This window comes from Sus scrofa, chromosome 6 (genome assembly GCF_054392235.1).
Source record: "Sus scrofa isolate SSC_HxYL_T2T_F1_AM1 chromosome 6, Sscrofa_HxYL_maternal_Yorkshire_Landrace_v2.0, whole genome shotgun sequence".
In the NCBI taxonomy this organism is placed as follows: Eukaryota; Metazoa; Chordata; class Mammalia; order Artiodactyla; family Suidae; genus Sus; species Sus scrofa.
In genome coordinates, this window is record NC_139388.1 from 173,099,386 (window position 1) to 173,124,087 (window position 24,702).

Genomic DNA, 24,702 nt, shown 5'->3' on the forward strand with positions numbered 1-24,702 from the left:
GCAAGCTCTGTTCTCGGGCAGCCCCTGCTCAGCATAACGAGGGCGCGGGGGGGGGGGTATTCCGCGGGGATCTGCCTTCCGATCTATCAGACCAGGCTTAGGAGGACTGTCTTGTTAGGTATTCACATCTTTTTATATTGGCCACAAATCAAATTTAATTTCAACTCACGTTTACTGAACAAGCTAGGCAGTTTTCTTGGCCGTGTGAAATAGGGATAACTGTCCACGTTTCACAACCGATTTATCATTGAGGCTGCTACGTGATGTGGCTGAAGCCCTCCACCTTGGTTCCTCCTTTATTAAGCGTCTACTCTTTGCTGCTGATGGACTAGTTCGTCAGTCAGTTGCTGCCTTCCTAAATTCAGTCTAGGGATGAAGGCAGAAATTTCAACAACCAGCACTCCGAACACTCCAGCGCTGCAAATGCACAAAGCATCTTGGGAGTGTCGGTAGAAAGAAGGTGCAGTGCAGACTCCAGGCACAGGGAGGTTTATTCAAAGGCCTAGAGGCAAGAAGAGATGGAGTCTGGGAGAAATCAAGTAAAGTAGTCCAGTAAGACCAGAATGAAGACATTGGGCTATAGAGGGAGGCAGGGCGAAATTAGGAATATTCTACTTGAAGCTTAAACTCAGGGCAATAGTGAGAAGGGTAATTTCAGAGTTTTAAGTAGGCAGTGGCATGCTTTTTTCTTTTTCTTTTTGTCTTTTTGCCTTTTCTAGGGCCCCTCCCGTGGCACATGGAGGTTCCCAGGCTAGGGGTCCATTGGGAGCTGTAGCTGCCGGCCTACGCCAGAGCCACAGCAATGCCAGATCGGAGCCACATCTGCAACCTACACCGCAGCTCACGGCAACGCCAGACCCTTAACCCACTGAGCAAGGCCAGGGATCCAACGCGCAACCTCATGGTTCCTAGTCGGATTCGTTAACCACTGCGCCACGACCGGAGCTCCCTTTTTTCGTTTTTGACCGGGGAGTAGAGGATGGGTTGTAGAGGCAGCAACGGAAGCAGGGAACGGAGCTAGGTTAGTGCAGTCGTCCTAGCCTGCCTTGACGTCATCTAGGCCTATCAATTCTACCTCCTGAAGGCCTCCCCACGTCAGTCCTAAACAGTCTTTAAATAAAGTCTAGAGCCTCTTCCTTCCTCCTGCTACCACTCTAGCGCAGGCTGCCATCATCTATGGCTCAGAGCAGGAGTAGGCACTTTTTCTGTAAGTGCCAGACAGTGTTTTAAGCTATGCAGGCCAGAGGATTCCTTCTCAACCGCTGAACTTTAGAGCCTGAAGTTTACCACAGAGAGTACACAAGGGCACCTGTGTTCCAAGAAACGTATGGACACTGAAATTTGAATTTCATGTGATTTTCACATGTCACAAAATACCCTTTAGATTTTTCAACTATTTAAACATTTAAAAGTCATCTTTCTTCTTAGCTCATAAACCACTGAAAAACAGGGAGTGACACCTGGCCCCTTATCCACTGTCTCTACCTCTTTCTTACTCTAAGGTTCCCACCAGTGTTCTTTTGAAAACATCTTTTTTTTTTTTTTTTTTTTTTTTTTTTTTTTGGTCTGTTTGTCTTTTCTAGGGCTGCAGCTGCAGCATATGGAGGTTCCCAGGCTAGGGGTCGAACCAGAGCTATAGCTGCTGGTCTACACCAGAGCCACAACAATGCCAGATCCAAGCCATGTCTGTGACCTACACCACAGCTCATGGCAATGCCGGATCCTTAACCCACTGAGTGAGGCCAGAGATCGAACCCACAACCTCATGGTTCCTAGTCGGATTCGTTAACCACTGAGCCACGACAGGAACTTGGGTTATTGTTGTTGTTGCTTGTTTGTTTGTTTTGCTTTTTAGGGTGGCACCTGCAGCATATGGAGGTTCCCAGGCTAGGTGAAAACATCTGATCATGACACTATCTTACTTAAAATCTTTCGCTGACTACACCACCTGTAGGAGTGTCCAGATTTCTTAAGGTGGTTGGTTGGACTCTAAACTTCCCTTCCACTCTCACATTCCTTGTCCAACCTTCCAGGTAATCTTTGAACCACAGCTTCCTCTGGGCTATCACATACTAGTCCCTCTATTGATAACTTTCTTCCTTTTCCCCTTCTTCTCCTTTGCCTGCTTAACTCTTCGTCCTCTAGGTCTTGCCTCAGATGTTACTAGGTTAGGAACCCCCCCACACACACACACTCATTAAATCTTCCCTGCCAGACTGAGTTCCTGAGGCATCTAGCACAGTCTCTGACACATGATAGCTCAATGTGTTCAGTGAACGATGTGGTAGAGAAAATGGATTGGAGAAGGTCACTGGCCAGCAGCACTAGCGATCCAGGTGAAACAGGCTTGCAGCGACACTGTGCAGGGGGTGTAGGTGGATCCCAGAGCTGCTCTTCATCTGTTCCAGCTCCAGGTGACTTTGGCTGTTAAAAAGAAAACGTTTCCTCAAAGGCAGTTCTGCCAACACGAGGACATAGAAGAGTGTGCCCTGTGGGCTTGAAAGCTCCTTTCCGAAGTGGAATTACAAAGACACTTAGAACAATGGCAGCAGCACCTCTGAGAGTAAGTGAGCAACTTTCCCTATGTAACAGCTTTGAAAGGATGGCTTCTCAAGCAGAAATATAAATTCTGTAACTTTTGTCTTTAAAATGTTACTTAAAAGTGTTACTTACTCATCCAGTTACTTCACTAAGCTCTCTCTTCAATAAGCATGAAGATGAGCAGCAGAAGAAAACTAGGGTCCTCATAGGCAGCTCCCTAGCACTGCAGAAATGGTGCGGAAGCACTGGAGGATAAAGCCTTCAGGTCAAAATTCACCTCCTGTTCCAAGGCAGGAGCTCTCTGCTCCGCAGCTCTGCTCACCTGCCACCCTGACAGCCCAGCACGGGGACTGCAGCTCAGACAACTCCGGGGTCTGTACCTTTAAGTGATGTGAAAGGCAGGTGGGTTCATTCTAAGAATCTCCTTTGCCAAAACAGTTTTCACCTTCCCCAGCCTCTCACAGCCTCTGGCCCAGGAACGCAGTTCCCTTTTCTGAAGAAAGGCCTCCCTACCCTTACCCCACTCTTATCTCCTGCCTAATTCCAGTCTGTCGGTACTGACCTCAAATGCTGCCTCTTCCTCCGACCCTTCTCTCCCCCGACTCCCACAGCATCTTACACCCACCACTGTCATTCCCACAACACATATGTATTGAGACTTACTGGGTACTAGATGCTTGCTTCTTCTAGATGCTGGAGAGAGCAATAAACAAACAAACGGACCAAATGTCCTGCCCTCGCAAGGGCTCCCATTCTAACACCACACTGAATCCAAACTGTGCCTATCCCGTTACCAGCATGGGCCACATCTTACTCATTTTCACAGCTCGGTGCCCAGGTCAGAGACCGGCACAGAATGCAGGTGCCAAGTGTAACTGAACTCAGCTGAATGCCCATCACAAGAACAAGTGTTCAGGACCCCAGCCGCTCATCCTCCTTTCTCTCTATAATCCCACCCCATCGAATTACCGTAAGGCTTCTCCCCACCTCGACCTCAGACCTTTCTTCCCTGTGTCCCCGATCCCTGTTTACTTGGCTACAGAGGGTTGGAAATAGCCCCACACTCTAGGGTGAATCTCACCACCTCCCTTGTCAACCAATACACTGAAGTGGCACTTTTCTTTTTTAGGGCTGCACCATAAGGAAGTTACCAGGCTAGGGGTCAAACTGGAGCTCCAGCTGCCAGCCACAGCCACAGCCACAGCCACGCAGGACCCAAGCCTCGTCCGCAACCTACACCACAGCTCACAGCAATGCTGGATCCCCGACCCACTGAGCAAGGCCAGGGATCTAACCCATATGCTTATAGATACTAGTTAGATTTGTTTCTGCTGCGCCACAATAGCAACTTCTGACGTGGCGCTTTCAACCTGGTTCTATTGTGTCAGAGAACTCAGCTCTGTTACTCTGAGGCTACAGAAGCCTGGTACTAACAGTTATGAATCATCCCTGTCCCTGAGTCAGGAGAAAATAGGAAGAGGGTTACATTTAAATCGCCGCATGAAAGGAATACCAGGGAACTCCCTTTACCTCTTGAACATTATGCTCAACGAGGTCTTTTTATGTTTTCAAAACAAACGTTTTCCAATGCACGTTACTGTTTACAAGACACCTTCAGATCCATTCTCTTGTTTGGCCCTTTCAACAATACTACGAAGTAGACAGGTGTTATTACCCCATTTTATAGATGAGGAAACCGAGGCTCAGAAAGGTGTCTCAAGACTTCAACTGTTTAAAAAAAAAATGCCTTCAGTTTCAAACCAAGTTTTTTTTACTAAATTATTCCCACTTCACTACAATCAAGATACATTTTATCAAATGGCCTCCCATCCAAAAATATCCCAAGCTAGTGACCCTTCTCCTACAGGCTCCAGAACTAATCAAACTGAATCTACTGGGAACATTCCTGGAATAAATAAATAAATAGTGCTGTAAGGCCCCTGGGCTTTGCCTTCTTTGCCCAATCAGCTCGAACCTAAGAGCTGACTGCTCCAACTGCCTTTATTTATTTATTTATTTATTGCTGTAGCCATCGGCCTACACCAGAGCCACAGCAACGCGGGATCCCAGCCACATCTGCAACCTACACCACAGCTCACAGCAACGCCGGATCCTTAATCCACTGAGCAAGGCCAGGGATCGAACCCACAAACTCATGGTTCCTAGTCGGATTCGTTAACCACTGCACCACGACAGGAACTCCTCCAACTGCTTTTAAATCTGAGGCATCAACCCTACATAGCAAAGGGCTTGGCTCTGGTCCATGCAGGGCTCTGGTGAGACCCAGTCCTCCCAGCTGAAGCTAAGGCGTGAGGAGACAGGGCTATCATTACAACCATTTAAAAAGAACACACATACAAAAACACCCCAAAAACCAAAAACCAACCAACTTTATTTACAGTTGAAAACTTAAAACACAAAATCCTGGGTTCTGAATCTGTGATACTTCCAAGGTCTCTTGATCAGATGGGGCAGCAGCAGGCAGGGAAGCACACACGGGGCCAATCCAGATTATCTTACTCGAGAGCATCAGCCTGAGCAAGGGAAGGCCTACACTGGCACAGAGGCGGAGGTCTGTGAGGAACGGAAGGGAGAAGCAGCTCAGAGGGACTGGAAGGGGACGGTCCATGAAGAGAACACGCACTCGATCCTAAACTCCCAGCCCTCCCTCCTCCAAAGGGCAGAACCAGTTCGATTCTTGCCACAGGTCAGACCTTTCGTGCCCCAGAGCAGGGCTGAGAGGTATGTTACACAAGAACCAAGACAGACACTAACCTTTATGGCCAACATGCTGTCTCATTTATTACTTGCCCTTTACAACTCTGTGTCGTGCGTATTTTTTATCATTAGGCAAGGAGCAAAGCTAGGGTCCCCAGGGGTTTAATGGTGCGATAGCTTCCTGGCGTGCGTGGCTCCAGAGTGTGTGCTTTTTGCAAGAATGAAGAGCGTCCCTCTCCTGGAAGGTCTCAGCCCCAGGGTCAGAGAGCAGGGAAAGTCCCGCCCTCTGTGCGTGGCCTCAGAGCTGGCGGTACTAGAAGGACGGGTGAGTGAGTACCTGGCTACTGTCCCCTTCCTCCCAAACACGGCCACGCCGCCTCCCCCAGAGGACAGCGGGTCCTGGCCTCACGCCGCAGGCCCTCAGGCGGGATGTACACAAATACGTAAAAGTCCTCGATAGCTGCTGCATGGGAAGGCCTACACTGGCACAGAGGCGGAGTCCTCAGCTCTGCCACCGCCCAGGCACTGTGTCAGTCCTTCGAGGGGCTCTCGGTCTAGAGAAAACCAGAGAGCACATTTGTGACAGGCTGTGTTAAGCGCTGTAGCAGAGAAATGAACCACGTCATGGGGGAGCAGCCAGGAGGGAACCGGGGAATGATTTATAAACTGATGTTAGGCAGCCACAAGCTCCTGGAAAGGGCTGGGAAGAACTAGAATTAGTTAAGACTACGTATGCACAGTACGTGTTTCTATTACAAAATACATGCTCCATGTAGAAAGATCAAGCATATACAGGACAATATAAACCGAAAGGAAGTCTCTTTGCTGTCCCTACTCTGTAAAGGGAACCATGGGTACGAGTCAGCTATCTGTCACTATAGGAGTTTCTTAAAGAGTCATTCAAAAGAGAGAGCATCAGGTTTGTACCACGGACTACATCTTCACTTTGCTCCTTCATTTACCTCAGAAATCTGCCAACACATACAGATCCACCTCTGCTTTTAAGGCTACATAGTGAGTGTTCCGTGGGTGTGATGTGCCCGATTAGAGAAGGGAGCTTTGCGTTTGTACTGGAGGGACTGGAATAGAGCCATTCTCCACCCCTCCCCACCCCCCGCCCTTTTCAGCTGGCAGGGCTTCTGACTTCCAGGGGCAGGGAACAGCATCACACACCCAGCAGGCAGGCAAACATTTGCTGCCGAATCTCTGGGGCTCCCAGACCTGCATGTTCATGTGGAGCTTCCTTCCTTCAGCCCAGACTGCTGCCGTGGACACCTCACTGGCCTCTGGCCTCTCCTCCACATGCCGCCAGAACCATCTACCAGATAAGAAAGTTCAGTTACGACGTTCTCCTGCTCAGAATCCCTCACTGGCGGGTACTGGCCTGGTTCTTTCTGGAGTCAGGCCGCCTTCTGAAATCTCAGGCGCCTAAAGGACCTTTCCCCTGGGAGGGGCAATGTACAAACTGCCTGAGGCTCACCCCCAGTCCGGTTCTGCGTGAACGCCTGGGTCTGCGCAGGATCTCACAGCTGGCTCTGCTTCCTCTAGCCTCACCTCTTGTTTGCTTTTCATACCTTTCTGCTTCGGCCGTATTTAATTATTGGCAGTTTCCCTTACCCTTTCTGCTGTTTCCTGCTTTTGTGCCCTTGCTCACGCTATGCCTTCTGCGTGGAATACCCACCCCCACCGCATGGCAGCTTCAGCTCCCTGACAAGTTCCATTCCTTCATGTGCTCGGCTGGGACACCTCTTCTGCGGTCTTCCCCAACACTCCAGGCGGATACAGGCACTCACGCTTTCCTCCTCGGGTCCTGTAACCGCCAGCCTGGTGCTTTAGGTCCTCTAATTGTCGGTTTTCCCAAGAGACTGCGTTCTTTGAAAGCAGGAACTGGGCTTTCCAATATCTGTAGCCTCTTCTGCAGTGTGGGACCTATCCTAATTAATTGGTGCTTGGTCGCGAAATGAAGGACCAGCCCGCGCGCCACCAGCATGTCTGTCATAGTCCTGCTCTTCCGGAACGCGTCGCGCCTTCAGGAAACCCCAGATGGGGAGAGTGTTTCCTAAGCCTCGGTCTTTCCAGCAGCAGCTTCACAGCTGTTTCTATATCCACCATCCACAGGTACAGTTAATTTTAACCTACTGACCATTTGAGCTTGAATAACACCCCATTGTAAGCTGTAATAGCTGAAAATTACATACCGTGCTCCTCATATTTTTTCCTAAGAGGCAGATGTTAAAAAAAACTCACCCAGTACCACCGAATGCAGTGTTACCCACACTTTTCTGATAAGAAGCACCCGAGATGCTCACTGTATAGTATCCTGGATTCTACCTCAAATTCACGCAAACTCTTTGGGGGGTGGACTGGAGGGAATCTGGGAATTGGCAGGTTTAACAAATGCCCCTGAGTGATTCTCTTCCTTCCTTCTTTTTTTTTTTTTTTTTTTTTTTTTGTCTTTTTGCTATTTCTTTGGGCTGCTCCCGAGGCATATGGAGGTTCCCAGGCTAGGGGTCCAATCGGAGCTGTAGCCACCGGCCTACGCCACAGTCACAGCAATGTCAAATCTGAGCTGCATCTGTGACATACACCACAGCTCACAGCAATGCCGGATCCTTAACCCACTGAGCAAGGGCAGGGTCCGAACCCGCAACCTCATGGTTCCTAGTCGGATTCGTTAACCACTGCGCCACGACGGGAACTCCACTTCCTTCCTTTTTGTTTAGGGCTACATCCTCAGCATATTTACCTTCCCAGGCTAGGGGTCAAATCAGAGTTATGGCTACCAGCCTCAACCTCAGCCAGAGCAACATGGGATCCGAGCTGTGTCTGCGACCTACACCATAGCTCACGGCAACACCAGATCCCCGACCCACTGAGCGAGGCCAGGGATCAAACCTGAATCCTCCTGGGTACTAGTCAGAGTACTTTCTGCTGTGCCACAACTGGAACTCCCTGTGGCTCACGACCTAGGCAATCCCTATCTGCAGGGAAAGTTGGGAAACAGTGAACTAAAGAAAGCTCTCTCTGGCTCGACAAGCACCAAGTTCAAGGCTTACAGGGAGACTAGCGGGGCTGTCAGAGCTCACAGCCACTCCCCTTTCCAAGTGGCTCTCCTAGGCTTTCAAAAGAGGTTCCACCATCTCCCATGTGGTTGTAAATAGCCACAGACCCAGTTCAGACAGCAGCAGGAGAACAACCCTGAGGGCCAAGGTTCGTTCATGAAATTCATCATAAAAAGCCTTCATAGGACCCACTGAGGTACAACTGAGGTTTCTCCATCTAGAGTTGTACAGAAAACCTCATTTTCACCAAAACCAGTCAGGACTTAAGGGTGAGCATAAAAGCAGTTGTGGAAGGAAGTGCTTCACAGGGCAGTACTTCGGGTCAAGTGACTTCCCCTGGTTCTGGCTCCTTCCCACGGCTTTCTATGCCCAGTGCTCAGGCGCGAGGCCTCAAGCAAACGATGAAGTGAGGCCTTGATGTGGATGCGCTGGATTCCTGCTGGAGCGGTGCCACCCCGAGATTATCTCCTCCTGGGGCTTTTCTGACCGGAATACGGTGGGGTCTCAATGTGAAGACAGAGGGTCACTCCCCTGCAGTCCCGCCACCCCGAGTCAGCATCCCATCCCCCGAGTGCTGGTGGGAACTGCAAGCCACAGGCCCTCCAGACCCAGCACCTTAGCAAGATGAGCTGGTGATTCACATGTGCATTCAAGTTTGAGAAAAGACTGCCCAGGAGGACTGAAAAGCATCACCTATCATTCTGCCTCCAAACAGTCTGGGAGATCGGAAACATGCCTTCAGAAATTGGAGGTTTGTTAGGTTCACAGCTGGAAAAAACATGACGAAATGATACCCTTCTCCCAGGGGAGTTCATCACCTTTCCCCCTACTTTCTCCCAAATCCATTACTCAGAAACCCAAAGTGGGGAACCCATCTGTGGACTGCCTTAAGGTCAGACTGCCCCCTGGATCTAACACTTTTAAGTTTTTAACTTGACAAAGTTAAAGGAGGTGATTCAAGTAAAGCTCTTAGCTCAGAACCTGAGTACAAGAAATGTTCAGTTACGTGATATAACTGCCTTTATTGAATAGTTTCTTAGCATCAGCCGTGAAAAATTTAATTCTGAGCAAGCTAAGGTTAGAAGACTAAACTGGAGGTGCCACAAACGGGTCTTCAAATTTAATTAAAATTAAATTTATTTATTTATTATTTTTTTGGGTCTCTCTGCCTTTTCTAGAGCCGCTCCTGCGGCATATGAAGGTTCCCAGGCTAGGGGTCAAATCGGAGCTGTTGCTGCCGGCCTACACCACAGCCACAGCCACGCAGGATCTGAACCGCGTCTGCAACCTACACCACAGCTCACGGCAACGCCAGATCCTTAACCCACTGAGCGAGGCCAGGGATCGAAGGCGCAACCTCATGGTTCCTAGTCGGATTCGTTAACCACTGCGCCACGACAGGAACTCCTAAAATTAAATAAAATTTAAAATTCAGTCCCTCGGCCACACCAGCCACATTTCGAGTGCTCCAGTGTCACATGTAGCTGGAAGCTATGACAACGGACAGTGGTACGGACCATTTCTGCCACCGCAGAAAGGAATGTCTACTGGACCCTCAGATGGTCCCCATGGAATCTGTTCTGCTTGGGGTTGCAGGCTGAAAAAAGGCATTTCATAGGGGCAAAGGGTGACAGGACCTTTGCAGCAGCAGATGAGAGGAGGGTTGATGGGTGCAGAAATCAAACCGCCAACATGGATTTCCAGTAACTTTCTGTAAGGGTTTCAGAAAAACACAGAGAAAAGGCCCCAAATATAAAAGAATTTCTAAACTTTATTCTTTCCGTGACCTTCTGTCCCCTGGTGGCAATTAGTGGTTGGCCTTTAAAAGGAAAAGGACTGACAAGCCCAACTTTAGTTCAGCCAAGAAATGAAGGGGCGAGGAAGGGAAGAGCCAGCAGCAAGGACAGAGGAAGAGCAGGTTGAGCCCTGGGGCCCCCAGTGCTGGCAGAAGAGAAAGCTCAGAGTGTCAACTGGGCCTGAGAAGGGAGCATCTGGCTGGATGAGAGAGAGTCCTCGGGCAGCTTCTAGCACACACTTGTGCATTCCTGCCCTGGCATTTGCTCACACCAGTTCCCTGCCTAAAATGCCTGACATTCTCCCTCCCTATTAACTCATGCAATAAATTTTAACTGAATGCCTGTAAGAGCCAGATGCTGTGAACACAAAATAAGCCACAGATGGAGGTATGTATAGTCATTATGATGGTGTGGCATTTGACTCCATTTGGAAAAAAAGGCAGGGTCCGGAAAAATAAATTCTAGATAACTCTGCCAGTATCCAAACAAAACTACAGAAACACTGGCAGACCCTGTGACCTGCGGTCGTTCGGATCTTCCGAAACAAGCTCAACACGACGGTCACAGGGGAAAGACGAAGAATTGTGATGGCACCAAAATTTAGAACTTGTCTTTAACAAAGGATATCATCAGTTACGGTGAGCAACACGGTGCCAACTTTTTCTTAAAATATATTCTGGAGAAAATGGCCACAACATAGAAAGTAAAACACTACGACTCAGAACGTATAATTATTCAAATCATTAAGAGAAAGGTAACATACAATATATGCTACAGACACAGCACATTACATCAGTTTTGTATTGTTCACATACACGGCAGGAGTGGGATTGAATCTGACCAGCATCCACGAGGACGCACCTCGAACCCTGGCCTTGCTCAGCCGGTTAAAGGATCCGGCGTTGCTGTGAGCGGTGGTGTAGCTGGAAGAGCGACTTGGATCCCGAGTTGCTCGCGGGCCGGCAGCTGCAGCTCCGATTCGACCTGTAGCCTGGCAACCTCCGTGTGCCGTGGGTGTGGCCCTAAAAATGTGAGTACACACATACATACATACACACGAGGCAGTTCTGCGTGAACGGAAGAGGGAAAGTCTCTTGGATACAGTGGCAAAGGGAAATAAGATGATAAACAGCATTACGATGCCCTTTGGGAAAAACAAAACCTCCCCAAATCTAATGGGCAGAGAAAAGGCCCCGTGGACATACAACAGCCGGACAAAGAAGTTACCTCTGAGGAAAGCAGAGGGCTGGGGCTGGGGCGGGGAGTGCTGTCAAGGGGAGAGGGGCTTTAACGGTTTGGTATGAAATTCTTGCCTCTTCTTTCACGAGATTATGTTATCTTTATAAGTAAAAATAAGCAACCAAATGAAAATACGTGACCTTGATTGGATTACCACCCCCCCGCCCCCCCGCCGAGCTGTAAGAGTTACGTGGTGGACAAGTGGCGAAGTTTAAGCAGGTCTATTAGACGACATTCTCGTCTTTACCCAGGATGTTCTTATTTCTATGAGTTGCCTGCGGAAGGATTTAGTGGGCAAGCGTCTAGAAGCCCCAACTTCCAGATGGAAAGAAAACGAAGGGAGGGAAAGGAAGGAAAGAAGGAAGGGGAGCGAGAAAGGAGGCGAGGAAATGGGGTCCGGGGAGGGAAGAAGGCAAGGAAACAACCGTCAAAGCAAAATGATAAACACTGGTGAGTTTAGGTGAAAGGTATATAGGTTTTCAACGTAGTATGCTTCCAACTTTTCTGAAGGTTTGAAGATGTTTGGAAAAGAAAAGATAGGCAAGGGACTACCGTCCTTCACCTGTCTGAAGTGATCAATTTTTCTCTTCAACGCTTATTAATACTCAGCAATTTCACTCATATTACTGGCGACCCCCTCTGAGAATGTGTTTTATGTGTTTTTCCCCCCATAAGCTCCTAAGCGGTATAGGCTCTCCGGGCTCAGCTTGCTGCCCAGCACGGAGCAGGCAGGGAGTGGCGAGCATGGGTGGGCAGTGAGTCTACGCAGGTGAGAAATGGGTCGCATTCGCCTACGAGGCCAGCAAACATGAAGTGAGGGCCTGGAACTGCAGCATCATTCTGACAAGAGGCATGACAGGTGTGTCTCCTGGCTGCCCAGGCTGGTCCCAGCAGGGACTCAGTCCCTCGGGGCTGCAGCCAAGTCCTTCCAGCGGGACGACTGAATGGAGCGGGAGACAAAGAGCGCTGTGAGAAAGTGACTGATGGTTCTCAGGTCCAGGCTTTGTAAACCGCAAGTGGAGGGAAAGTCAAGTCCCCACCGACCCTTTTCTCATGACCTTACAGTGGCCCTAGGAGACAGGCGTTATGGCCATTTGACAGGTGAGAACACAGGCTCAGGAAGGGATGCGCCTTCTCCCAGGTCAGAGAGGAAATGGGCTCAGCCCCACGTCTTCAAACCTGAAGTTCTCTCCGCTCGACCAGGCTGCCTCCTCTAGGGTTCTGACGCCTGACCGGGCAAGACCCGCTCACCTGATTCCGTCTTTCTCGGGCTACATCTCCCCACACTGCGAGATCACCACGGGCAGCTTGGGCTTATTGTTGGGGCCTGTGGGAACATTCTAGGAGAGAGAGCACACGGTGATCCTTCCACTCAGACACGCCCCACCTCACGCTTACTGAGGCCCGACGGCCCCGGGGCTGAGGACTGCGGACCCACGGGCTGACCTGACGACAGTCCGCTTTCTATCCGACAGGGGAGGAACAGAATACAGATCAAAGGGAATAGGGTGCCATTAAAACCATCAAACCCATGGCTCGTAATAATGCAGTAAGTTGTAAAACAGAGTTGTATCCAGGGCGAGGAAGCAACTGAACTGCTGCCTACACAGGCCAGGGAAGGATTCACAGACCAGGGGCCACTTGAGCAGGGCCCAGGAGCACGGACAGAATCCCGCCGGGAGGAAAGGAAGGGAGAACATTCCCGTAGAGGAAACAGCATGAGCAAAGGCCCAGGGGCAGGAAGGAGCAAGAGGCAGGATGTGTACGGCACATTTAGAGGAGAGCTAGCAGCCTCGTGTGGTTTGAACGTGGCCCGGCAGTGGCAGAAAGGCTCATGGAGCGGGGGTTGGGGGCGGGTCCTGAAGGGCCAGGACCCCCATACCGAGGAGGACTCAGCAAGGAGGTGAAGGAGTCGGCAGAGGCCAAGCCTCAGGACGCGCCAGAGGGCTAACGTAGGGCCCGGAACACGCGGGAGGCACGGGGTCTCTCCTTCCTTTCCTGGAGCAGTTACTCCCTGGACAGGAGGCAGTGAAGCCTGGCCTAACAAACCTGGCCCCCTCTCCAGGCCCCGAACCCGCCCCACTGCTCTGGTCGGGCAGCACGAGGGCGGGATGGCCGGGAAAGAGGCGCGCCACCCAGTACTCACCTCAATCTTTCGCATCACTAGAAGCCCATCAATGATTTTCCCTGTGGGAAGAGTAAGAGCGAGACTTTACTATCCTCATTTATTCTTAATTTTTTTGTTCTTTGCTTTTCCAGGGAGGCACCTGCGGCATATGGAGGTTCCCAGGCTGGGGTCGAATCAGAGCTGCAGCTGCGGCCCACACCACAGTCACAGCCATGCGGATCTGAGCCGCATCTGTGACCTGCACCTCAGCTCACAGCAGCGCGAGATCCTTAACCCACTGAGGGGGGCCAGGGATCGAACCCGCGTTCTCATGGATCCTAGTCGGGTTTGTTACCACTGAGCCACGACAGGAAGTCCTTTACTATCCTTATTTGCACAGTATTTTCCAGCATCCGAGACCCATTCTCAGTCATTAACTATCTCATCTGATCCTCAGACTAACGTCAGAAAATTAAGATTCAGGGGACGTGAACTGTTGCCCAAGGTCGCAGGCAGCAAGGAGCAAAGTTAGGGCTCAAACCTAGGTCTGGGCCATTGCAAAGCCTCGCTGTACCTGCTGCCTCTGTGCGGTATTTCCTAAGTGCTGCCACCCCCGCTCAGACACACCTACATGGTCCGATGTCAGATGGCCCCTTTGTCCTCCCCTCTAGCTTCTGACCCCAAATTCTCCCACCTCCCACAGCTTCCACCTCCCTCCTCCCGCCCAGAGCAGTCACACCTGTCCAGCACTCTTGGTCCAAGAGTTAGGGGAGCCAGCTCCCTGGGAAGCTCCGCCCTGGTGCAGGGGGTCTGGACCAGGACAGGACTCGGACTCACCGAACACCACGTGCTTCCCATCTAGCCAGTCGCACTTAGAGCAGGTGATGAAAAACTGGCAGCCGTTTGTGCTGGGACCACTGTTTGCCTGACGGAAACCAACACAGTTACGGTGAGCTTTCCTGGCCGTGCTGTCCAAGAGACAAAACTCCCCAAGGTGCCCGCAGCCCTGACTCCGCCACGCTTCCTTTCAGCAAACCTGACTGAGCCTCTGCGAGCCAGGGCCTGAGCTAGGACCCAAGGACACAGGGAGGAAAAGTACACTATTTCTGACCTCAAGGAGCCAGATCCTTGAATAAGTACACATTCTATAACGTGGAACAAGTGGTTACGGAACCTGATTTGCTGAATTTAGTCCAATACCGGCAATAGCTGGATTGCACGCACAAGTGAGTGACCAGCTGAGAAAAAGCCTACTGCCATGCCCTACGCTACTCGGTCTGAATGGTTTTGAACTGTCCCTTAACAATGGCGATAAAAAAGTTTAAGGCACAAGAAGTTGCTCTAATAGCGCTACACTAGAAAAAAAGGTTACATTGGGAGTTCTCTGGTGGCCTAACAGGTTAAGCATCTGGTGTTGCCGCTGCTGTGGCTTGGGTTCAATCCCGGGAACTTCTGCTTGCTGCAAGTGCGGCAAAAAAAAAAAAAAAAAAAAGGGGACTAGATTTAATCGATGATGTCTGCCCCCCCTCTCCTTCAGGGCCGCACTGGCGGCATATGGAGGCTCCCAGGCTAGGGGTTGAATTGGAGCTGCAGCTGCCGGTCCACACCACAGCTACAGTAATGCGGGATCCGAGCCTCATCTGCAACCCACACCACAGCTCTCGACATCGCCAGGTCCATAACCCACTGAGCAAGGAAGGCCAGGGATGGCAGCCACAACCTCATGGATACTAGTCGAGTTCTTTACTGCTGAGCCACACCAGGAACTCCCTGATGTCTGCTTCTGACAAATATACCCCAAATCCATTATCACTGAATTTTATAGGAAATTCTCAATTTTTTTTTAATTGAGAATCTGAAATTCTCCAGCCATATCCCTTCCCCTTTTCTCCTTTGAAATGTTTCTATATCATTATATTGCACAATGCATTATAAAAGAACAGGCTTACAACACAAAGCAATCAGCAAACCCAAGTCACGTTTCAGCAGCACTGCCTTACCAGTGTCTGTGAAATTATATGATTATTTCATCACATACATCCCTTATTTTGGAAAAAAAAATGAGTAAAAATGGAAAACTGAAAGTATCAGTACTATTAAAAGCACAGGTCTCATAAAGGCAACACTACAGAGGCAACACTGGAAATTATTCAGCAGGTCACTAGCCTTCGCTGGCCACTTAGTAGAATTAAATTGGTTGAGTCTGCATTCAACACTGAAGAAGAAAAATGAGTATGAAATACATCAAAGACATTGTGTAGGGTAAGCGCTAATTAGGGATTTCACATTACACTTCACAAACTTCCTGTGTGAGACGAGGCTGTTTATTTACGGCTTTCATACAAGTACATGGAAACAAGGGCCCGCCTGAGCCAGTAGGAATGACCTGCACCCCGGAATGAGGGTAGACTCCCCGGTGGCCCCAGTTCTTCCTCCCTCCCTCCCCTTCCTTCCTTCTCCCCGTCCATCTCCCTGTCTATCTATCTACCTGCCTTGCTGCTCAATGTAGGAACCCGGAGTCGCCAGCGGGGAGGAAAGCAGTCCCACCGCACGTGTTTTTCGCTCCGAGGCCTCTGCCCACAGCCACTCGATTGTCCTCTCTTCCAGGCGGGGGAGCTTACTGGTTCAGAGAACAAGCCCTGGAGCCAGAGGACCTAGCAGGAATCCCAGCTCCCCACTGACTGTGCTCGAGTTCAGCCACATGACTGCTCCGGGCCTCGGTTTCCCCATCTGTGCCTCCATCTCCAGGGGCTGAGAGGACGGAAATGACTAAATGCAGATGAGCTGCTTGTTGAGCAAGTGCTCAGAGCCAGCCTCCAGTCTGATGGCCTTTCAGTCAGTCATCAGTAGCTACTCAGCATCTTTCCGTACCAGGTGGTAAGGCCTCAGTGAGACGCAGTCCCTGCCCGGGGAGCGCCTGATCTGGCGGAGGATGGAAGCAAAACCACTTACAAGGTACGATTTAGACAGCCAGTGCCAGCCTGAAGGGAGCTGCCTCCGTTCTCCTGACGCCTCCGCAGATGCTGACACAGTGGCAAACACACAGAGGGGTTCCAGGCCCACCCACCGGGCCGCGTCTGCCCTCTACCGGGGCTTGCCGGTCTGACTTTCCTAAAAGGAGGCTTGTACACGGTTTGCTAAGCTCGACTCACCAGTGATTGTGGTAGCCTCCTAACTGGCTCCTCTGCCCCAGCCTCTCCGTGCCCGTGTGTCACTCACACAGTGACCAGGGTCTTGGTTCTGAAACACCAAGTGGATCAACCCTACTCGGAATGGCCCATGGCTCTCCGTGACTCATGAAGCAGAGCCCACCGACCCGTCCTCCCTCTGTCATTTAAAGCCCCTCAGGAGCGAGACCCACCTGCCTCTCCAGTGGTCGCTACTGGCCATGCCCTGCCCACTCGCACCCCACGGTCACACCACCTTCCTCCCTTTCTGCCCGTGCCCATGCCACCCTGCTAGTTCGTGGTCCCACGTCTGCCGTCCAGGCTGTTGGTCTGACTCGACAGGCTCTCTGGGGCAGAGCGTCTTCGGATCCTCGCAGCGATTCCGCTCAGGCCTCGGGGCCTCAGGGTACTTTTCCTCACACCGAGGAGCCTCCTGGCTGGCACCCTGCTGGCACGCATTCTACTCTGCCGGACTCGCCATTGCGCCTGTGTGGCTCTCCCACTAGATGCTAAGAGTTGCGAGGACAGGGACCAGGCCTGTGCCCTCAGGCCTTGCCACGAGGCCCGAGACAGGGCAAGTCCACACGGCTTTACTGAGGAAGGCCTGAGTACATGGTGGGAGAGTGGGCCAGCTGGACAGAGGACACCCGTGGAAAGACTGGGTCTGAGGGAGGAAGAGTTGGCCCCTGACAGAGGGAAATGGGTGAGGACGGGGAGGGAGGAGAGGGAAGCGAGGGTGAGGGGTGGGGGAGGTCAGGTAGAGGCGGAGTGAGCAGGGGTGCGGGAGATGAGGGGCTGAAGGAGGCGGGCGGGGGTGAAAGGGGAGTCGGGTAATAAATGGGGAGGAGGGGTGGTGAGCGAGCTGAAGGGGTGACCAGTCAGCAGGCCGTGAGCGAATGGCTGAGTGGTGGGACAGGCGGGTGAACACTGGCATTTGACGCACCGCTGGCTGAATTCTAAGCAGCAAGGCTGAGCACCCAGCCACGTGTCCCGGCTCAGAAAGTGAGAAACCATACTCCGGAGTTCAATTTTGGTTCCCCAGCCTGCTAGTGGGTCCAGCCCAGCAAAATCAAAACAGATGAAGAGGTGGCAGGGGCCGGGGGGGACAGAGGTGACTCCTAGGTCAAGCAAGAGAAGGAAAGCACTGCTTCCATCCCAAGAGACAGCACTGGGCCTCAAAAGGGGCCCAGAACCCAGCTAGCTATAAACCTACCCATGAATCTCGACCGGCCCTCACTTACCATGGAAAGCAGGCCCGGAGCTGAGTGTCTGAGTTTAAAGTTTTCATCTGCAAACGGCCCCCTGTAGATACTGGCGACTCCGGTACCATCTCCCTGAGCAGAGAGAAGGGAAGTGTCAGCGACTTGCGAGTGCTGCCCCGGAGCCCGGAGGAGGCAGCTGTTGCACCTGAAGACGCGCAGCTGTAAAGTCCTGTTCATCTTGCAGGTCACGTGGGGAGTCACACCACTCTGACCCCATCCTGCAATCAAAGCAAGCCCCACCCAAGGCAGGCACAGCCCGTCATCTGGGCTAAGCATCTCATAGGCTGAAAAAAAAGTCGCAGCTGGGCCTCTACAAAGGGAGGTGAAGACAGAAGCGAGCCAGAGGGCAGCAGCACAGGGATCGCACACAGACTCGATACCATTCCTGCCTGCGGTCACACAAGAGAGTTCACTTAACTGACGCCAGCCCCTTCCCCTCAACTGTGCTCTTGGAAGCCTCATCTGGGCACCAGGGTACCACCCTCCTGGCTAAGGCTGAGGTCAGGGGAGGGTGCCTAACGCATGCAGGGCCAACCAGAGTTCCTTCCCTGGGAATCATGAAGTAGGACAGACGCTCTCTGAGGCTGAGCTTGTACCATGTGCACCTGGGAGCTGGAGGTGCCCATCTTCTGCCAGATGGACTCAGGAAAAGAGAACGCAGCACATGTGCAGAGAGCACTAGAGAAACAGAGAAAGGACTGCTCGGTTCGGTGGCTTTCCAATTCCTGGATCTAGGTCATCCTGTGGGTGCCATGACACACCTGGCCATAAACCCCCAATTTCTGCTTAAACTTCTGCTCTATCTGCATTATCTCTTTGCTCTTCCGAGAACTCTACAGCATAAGCATTATCATCTTCCTCATTTTTTCGGGTGAGCAAACTTAAGGCAGGGTAATAAAACCTGAACAAGGCCATATTTGCAGTACCTTAAATAGAATCCCTGGGGTTTAAAGGTAATGCTGAGAGGGCGACAAAAGACCAAACTCTTCCAGCCAGTTAGTAAAGAGAAGAATACTGGCTACAATGATACAAGCAATGAGATCCTGCTGTGTAGCCCTGGGAACCGTATCTAGTCACTTATGATGGAGCCTGATCACGTGAGAAAAAAGTATGTATACATGTATGTGTGACTGGGTCACCTCGCTGTACAGTAGAAAATTGATAGAACACTGTAAACCAGCTATAATGGAAAAAATAAAAATCATTATAAAAAAAAAAAAAAGAATACTGGGTACCATGGACGAATGAGAACACACTGGCCCAGGGCAGAATCAAAGGGCTCTTACAGGGGCAAAGACCAGCAAAGGGGACTAAGATAAGCCAGGGAAGAAAAGAAAACTCTCAAATTCGAACGTTTACTGATGAAAAACTACCAGTGAGATCCAGCCCCGATTAGTGGAAAGATGGGATGTAAGTTCCAGGTCTGTCACTTACGAGCCGGGCGAGTCACTCCCTAGCGCTGACCCACGGTCCTCTCAATGACCAAGGGAGGAGGCGACCACCTTCACAGGTTACCGTGCAGACCCAGCACCAGTGTCTGAGCAAAGCACTTTGCAACCCACGTAGCACCGTGTACACGTGAGCCAGTACGCCCTTAATTCCACATAAACACATGCACAGGCACAGAAGAGAAAACAGCCTCCTTTCCCATCTCCCAGCAAACCTAGAGAACAGCTCCGTTACACCACCATCCTCTAAATCACACTCTCGACTGCGCTCCAGAAGCCTGAGTGGGGAAATGACAAAATCAGTTTGAAGGGCAAACAACAGAAAGCACTTAAATCTTCAACAACAGTGGCTTGTCCACGTAGATCCACTGGCTATTCCCTAGCGGAATATCAGTAGCTATTAGAAAGGATGTTTTGAAAGAAGACTTAACGGCAAGGGAAAGTGCAGACAATCGTCAAGCACAAAAAATTAAAACACGTATGATCCTACGTCTGTTAAAAATTCCATCTGACACACATATGGAATGATAAAACAGGCAGCTATAAACTTAAATGTCAAGAGTATATGCCTTGGAAGGCAAGATTCCTTAAGAGACGATTTATTTTCATTTTGCACTTTTCTTTTTCAACCAGAAGAAAAACCAGTCGTTCCTGTCATGGCTCAGCAGTAACGAACATGACTAGTATCAGTGAGGACGTGGGTTCAATCCCTGGATTGGCTCAGCAGGTTAAGTATCCAGTGTTGCTGTGAGCTGTGGTATAGGTTGCAGACACGGCTTGGATCTGGCATTGCTTTGGCTGTGACGTAGGCTTGCAGGTGCAGCTCCCATTCGACCCCTAGCCTGGGAACCTCCATATGCTGCAGGTGTGGCCCTAAAAAGACAAAAAAACAAGGAGGAGGAGAACCAAAACCAAACCAATATCCTTGGTCCACCTTTAGAAAGTCTCAAATCCTGAGATTCTTTGCCGCTTGCTAGTTCCATTTTTTCTGCCCTAAGGGTGGCTCTGAGGAGTTGCTTCTCTCTGACCTTCAGCCTTTTGGCTGACCAACTACTGTCCAACCCTGGGGCTACCTAGCAAGCGATTGGATGTGCCTGGCAGTGACTGGTTAGAAGTTGGTCCTGTCCCTGCTAAGACAATATAGCAATACAGGAGCCTGTGGGAAGAAACGAAAGAAGGCAGAGAACAGCTTCTAAGGCCTTCTTACTGGCTACCAAAAAAGTATATGCTACAAGCATAAGTCCTGCTACAATCAGTTGTCCTGCTACAATCAGTTGTGGCCAGGGGTTGCAAACTTAAGTGCCTACAATGGCAGGTGACATGATTAAAGGAAGCAAATAATGACACACCTTGTCTAAAGTGAGCAGTTACTTGACTCTAACCAACTACTGCTGCATGAGAAACACAGACCTAGTGCACTCCTACCTTGCCTGGACAGGAAAAAGAGAGATCTTAAAAAACTCTGAGTCAAACTAAATACACACACAAAGGAGAAAGGATGTCTCCCAGATCCAAGAAAAGAGCAACACGACCAACCAAATGCTGCTAAAAAGAAAGGCCATGCACGCAGGTGGGTGGGGTAAGGACAGAAGGAGGTTTAGTAAAGAAGAAAGGGCATTTATGCGCGAAGCAGACCCAGTCTAGTCGCAAGTCCTTAGCAGAGAAGGACTACTTCATTGTCTCTCCCAGGGAAGAGAGAAAACATCCTTCCGGAACTCTCTTCTTCTGATTCTTTGCCCACTAATGAACTTCTGATTTAAAAAACTCTCAGCTTGCTAGGCACCAGGATACCAGAAATGGATGGGAGAGCGGGGGCATAAGCATTTAGCTCACTGGAAAGAGACTTACTGCCATTTAGAAAAAACAAATGGCATCGGGTTTCTAGCCAAACTCCATGTGACCAGTTGACCTGGGTCTGTCATGGATCATCTATAGGTATGCTGAGAAAGTTCGTTTCCAGCCCTAAAAGGCTGAGATTTGGAAGTCAGTGACTCAGTCAAGGTGCTGATATACTAGCTATCATCTAGTGGTGCAGTGACCGGTAACCATCGTCAACTCTAAAGGACACTCCCATCCCCACCGCCTCCCCCATTAAACTTGGCAACGGCCCTCAAGCGGCGAGACTGGGTCCCTGTCTTAAAGCAGGTGCGATAACAACCAAGCAACACACCCGGCAGGACTCAAGAGGAAAGAACAGTACTTACATTAACAAAATCTCCACCCTGAATCATGAAATCCTTTATGACCCTGAAACAGAACGAAAGATCCAGAGAGAAGATTCGGATACTTCCAATAATGATTTCAAAATACAGTGTTTATCACTTTTTAAAGGAAGTCTTCAACTCACCTGTTGAGTTCATAAAAACATCCCTTTTCAAGATCTAAGAATTACCCCATGGTTTTGTTTTCCTCTAAAGAGACCAATCGCCCAAGGAAGTAATTCTAAAAGCCCCCCAGGATGTCTTGCCAAAGCCCTTACCTGTGGAAGGTACTCCCCTTGTATCCTATTGGAACCCCATCTTTTCTACAAACAAAATACAGAGACTTGGAATGATGACAGGTACACCATAAACCTTACAAGTTTATCACATACTCGAGCCAAAGACTCTCCTAAAGATGGTGAGAAGAGAGATAAAGAGGGCAAATGAACTGAGAAGAGACCCATGGGGGATTATCTGCTATTACTGTTACCAGCAATCATGCAAGGCCTGCTGGTTGTTCACAAATACCCTCGCTGCAGCCCCAGGATACCTCTCAGGAGCGAGCAAAGAAGTCAACCACGTCTGAGACTAACCTGAATTCTCCAGTGCAGAACTGCCTGTAAGGGAAAAGAGTGGACGAGGTCACCGTGGCATCACAGACGTGAGCGCCCCTAATCTAGGGAGGGGCGGCTCAGACAGTGGCGCCAGCAAACCCACCCACCGATTAGTCAGAAGTCCAGACACACAGATTAACAACATAAATGGGAGTTCCCGTCATGGCACAGTGGTTAACGAATCCGACTAGGAACCATGAGGTTGCGGGTTCGATCCCTGCCCTTGCTCAGTGGGTTAAGGATCCGGCGTTGCCGTGAGCTGTGGTGTAGGTTGCAGACGCGGCTCGGATCCCGCGTTGCTGTGGCTCTGGCGTAGGCTGGTGGCTGCAGCTCCGATTGGACCCCTAGCCTGGGAACCTCCATATGCTGCAGAAGCGGCCCAAGAAATAGCAAAAAGACAAAAACAAACAAACAAACAAACCCAACATAAATGGACATGGGAACAGTCCAGACTACTCAGAGCGATGCCCAGAGGAATCACATCTCAAGAACAGCGAGTGGACGGACAGAGGCAGACAGACGATGCCGCAGACTGGGGCTCAGCTTCTGGTTTAATTAACCCGGCAAAGCTGGAACATCTCTTTACCTAAAATTCTCGGCTGTTTTAGGCACCACGTCTGCAAAGAGCTCGATCTTCATGCGGCCAACTTCCTGCAACCGGCGGGAGACGGTCAGAAAGCCCAGTCCAAGCCCGTGGAACCCTCCCTCCCCAAGGCCGCTGGGTCTCGTCCACCTCCGCCTCCGCGGGCCACCCCTCCGTTCCGCTCAGTCCCTCCGCAAGCCGGGCGCTCGGAGGGTAAGACGCCTCCTCCTCCTCCCTTCTCCCCCCACCCCCGCCCCACTGGCCGGCAGGTTCTGGTCCGATTTAACTTTCCGGCTTCCTGGGCCCACTGGCCCGAGGGCGTGAGAGCTGACGGCCAGACGCAGGGCACCTTCCCTTCGGCGCTGGCCTGGGTGGCTGCCGGGACCTCACCTGGCCGCCGATGCTGACATCGAAGAACACCACGGGGTTGACAGGGCTTGAATTTGCCACCGCCATGGCGCCGACCCGGAAGCAGAAGTCGGGAACGCGAGGTTCCGGCGAAGCTGGCCCCTGGGGGGCGGGGTTCGTCTGCGGCGCAGGCGCGGGGAGAGCGGCCGAGGCCGGCCCCGCCCCGGAAGCCACGCCCCTCCCCGGAAGCCCCGCCTCCGGCGCCAACCCCCGCTCTGCGTCGGGGGCGCGGGCTGCCTGTGGTCGGCCCTCGCTGCGCCCGCTGGCTCCTAGCTCCTTGGCTTTGCTTGGATGCTGAGCCGCGAGGGGTACCGCGGCGTTTTTCGCTCAAGGTGAACGGGCCTCCCTTTCCCTTGGCTACACTAAGTGCAGTCTCGCGCAGGCCAGCGGGCTGGGGCTTGGCAGCCTCGAGGGTCCTTCTCAGCCTTCGCAGCCAAGAGCTCTCTGAACCCTGGTACGTGCGGTTTCTTACCCCTGCCCACGGGTCTGGAGCCCATGGAAGCAGAAGCTGCTCCTCCCCAGCACTTAGAGCAGCCTGGCCTGTCAGGCTCCTTCAGTCAGTACTGAGCACTTCCTTGAAGCGGGGACCCTGGAGTTTAAATTCCAGTTCTGCCACAAGCTTCTGCTTTGCTCACCTCCAAATCACTTACTGCAGAGCAGCTAGAGGTTTTAAAATACATCTGCTTGCAAATCACTCCTGGCTTCCCTGTATTTAGAATACAAGCCAATTCCTTAAGTACAGGACCTACGTTACTTTTTCTGGCTGTCGCCTCCCTGGAACCCTTGCCTTTCTGTTCCTGGAGGTGTCAGAGAGCTGCATTACCTTTAGGGTCTTGGTACGAGCTGTTTACTGTCTTTAATATTCTTCTTGGAGTTTGAATGTGGCTCGGTGGAAAGGAACCCCGCTAGTAACCATGAGGTTGCAGGTTCAGACAACCCTGTAGATCACAGACACAGCTCAGATCTGGCGTGGCTGTGGCTGTGGTGTAGGCCAGCAGCTGAAGCTCCAATTGGACTCCTGGCCTGGGAACTTCCATATGCCATAGTGTAGCCCCTAAAAGAAAAAAAATTCTCCATCCTGTTGGGGGTGGGGAGTGGCCGTGTAGATCGGGTCTCAGCTCAGCTATCACCCAGAAGGGAACATTGCACCCAATCCAGCGGAGCCCTCCGTCGCACTTTCAGATACATTACCTGGTTATTTCTTTATGCTGTTCATCATCCATTTCCCACCCCACCTGCTGCCTTCACACTTGTTTAACTCCGTGAAAATGAAACCAAATCCCCATCCAAAACTTTATTCCCTTTCTTGTCCACCCGTTTCCCTCAATATTGAGGAGCATAGGGAGTTCCCGTCATGGCTCAGCGGAAACGAATCTGACTAGCCATCCATGTGGACGCAGGTTCGATCCCTGGCCCTGCTCAGTGGGTTAAGGATCTGGCGTTGTCGTGGGCTGTGGTGTAGGCCAGCAGCGACAGCTCCTATTAGACGCCTAGCCTGGGAACCTCCATATGTCACAGATGTGGCCCTAAAAAGACTAAAAAAAAAAAAAAGGCTG

General features: G+C 51.1%; 1 protein-coding gene across 11 annotated transcripts; it reads right to left on the bottom strand.

Annotated features, from left to right (window-relative positions):
• Positions 1–473: 473 nt before the first annotated feature.
• Positions 474–23,218, bottom strand: PPIH (peptidylprolyl isomerase H). Of its 11 annotated transcripts, XR_014804886.1 has the most exons (11): positions 23,129–23,218; positions 22,742–22,806; positions 22,135–22,158; positions 21,820–21,864; positions 21,545–21,587; positions 17,872–17,964; positions 14,301–14,388; positions 13,503–13,543; positions 12,608–12,696; positions 6,481–6,577; positions 4,913–5,115 (listed from the first exon to the last, which is right to left on the bottom strand). XR_014804886.1 is itself a non-coding variant. In XM_084958315.1 (10 exons), the coding sequence occupies exons 1-9, from the start codon at positions 23,192–23,194 to the stop codon at positions 12,628–12,630; spliced, it is 534 nt and encodes a 177-aa protein (XP_084814441.1). In that variant the 5' UTR covers positions 23,195–23,218; the 3' UTR covers positions 474–2,424; positions 12,608–12,627. The 11 variants fall into 11 exon arrangements, 9 of the variants coding, with proteins under 9 accessions (XP_084814441.1, NP_001422209.1, XP_084814442.1 ...); XM_084958315.1 differs by lacking the exons at positions 4,913–5,115; positions 6,481–6,577 and adding an exon at positions 474–2,424; NM_001435280.1 differs by lacking the exon at positions 6,481–6,577 and having other exon boundaries at positions 4,914–5,115.
• Between the last annotated feature and the right edge of the window lie 1,484 nt (positions 23,219–24,702).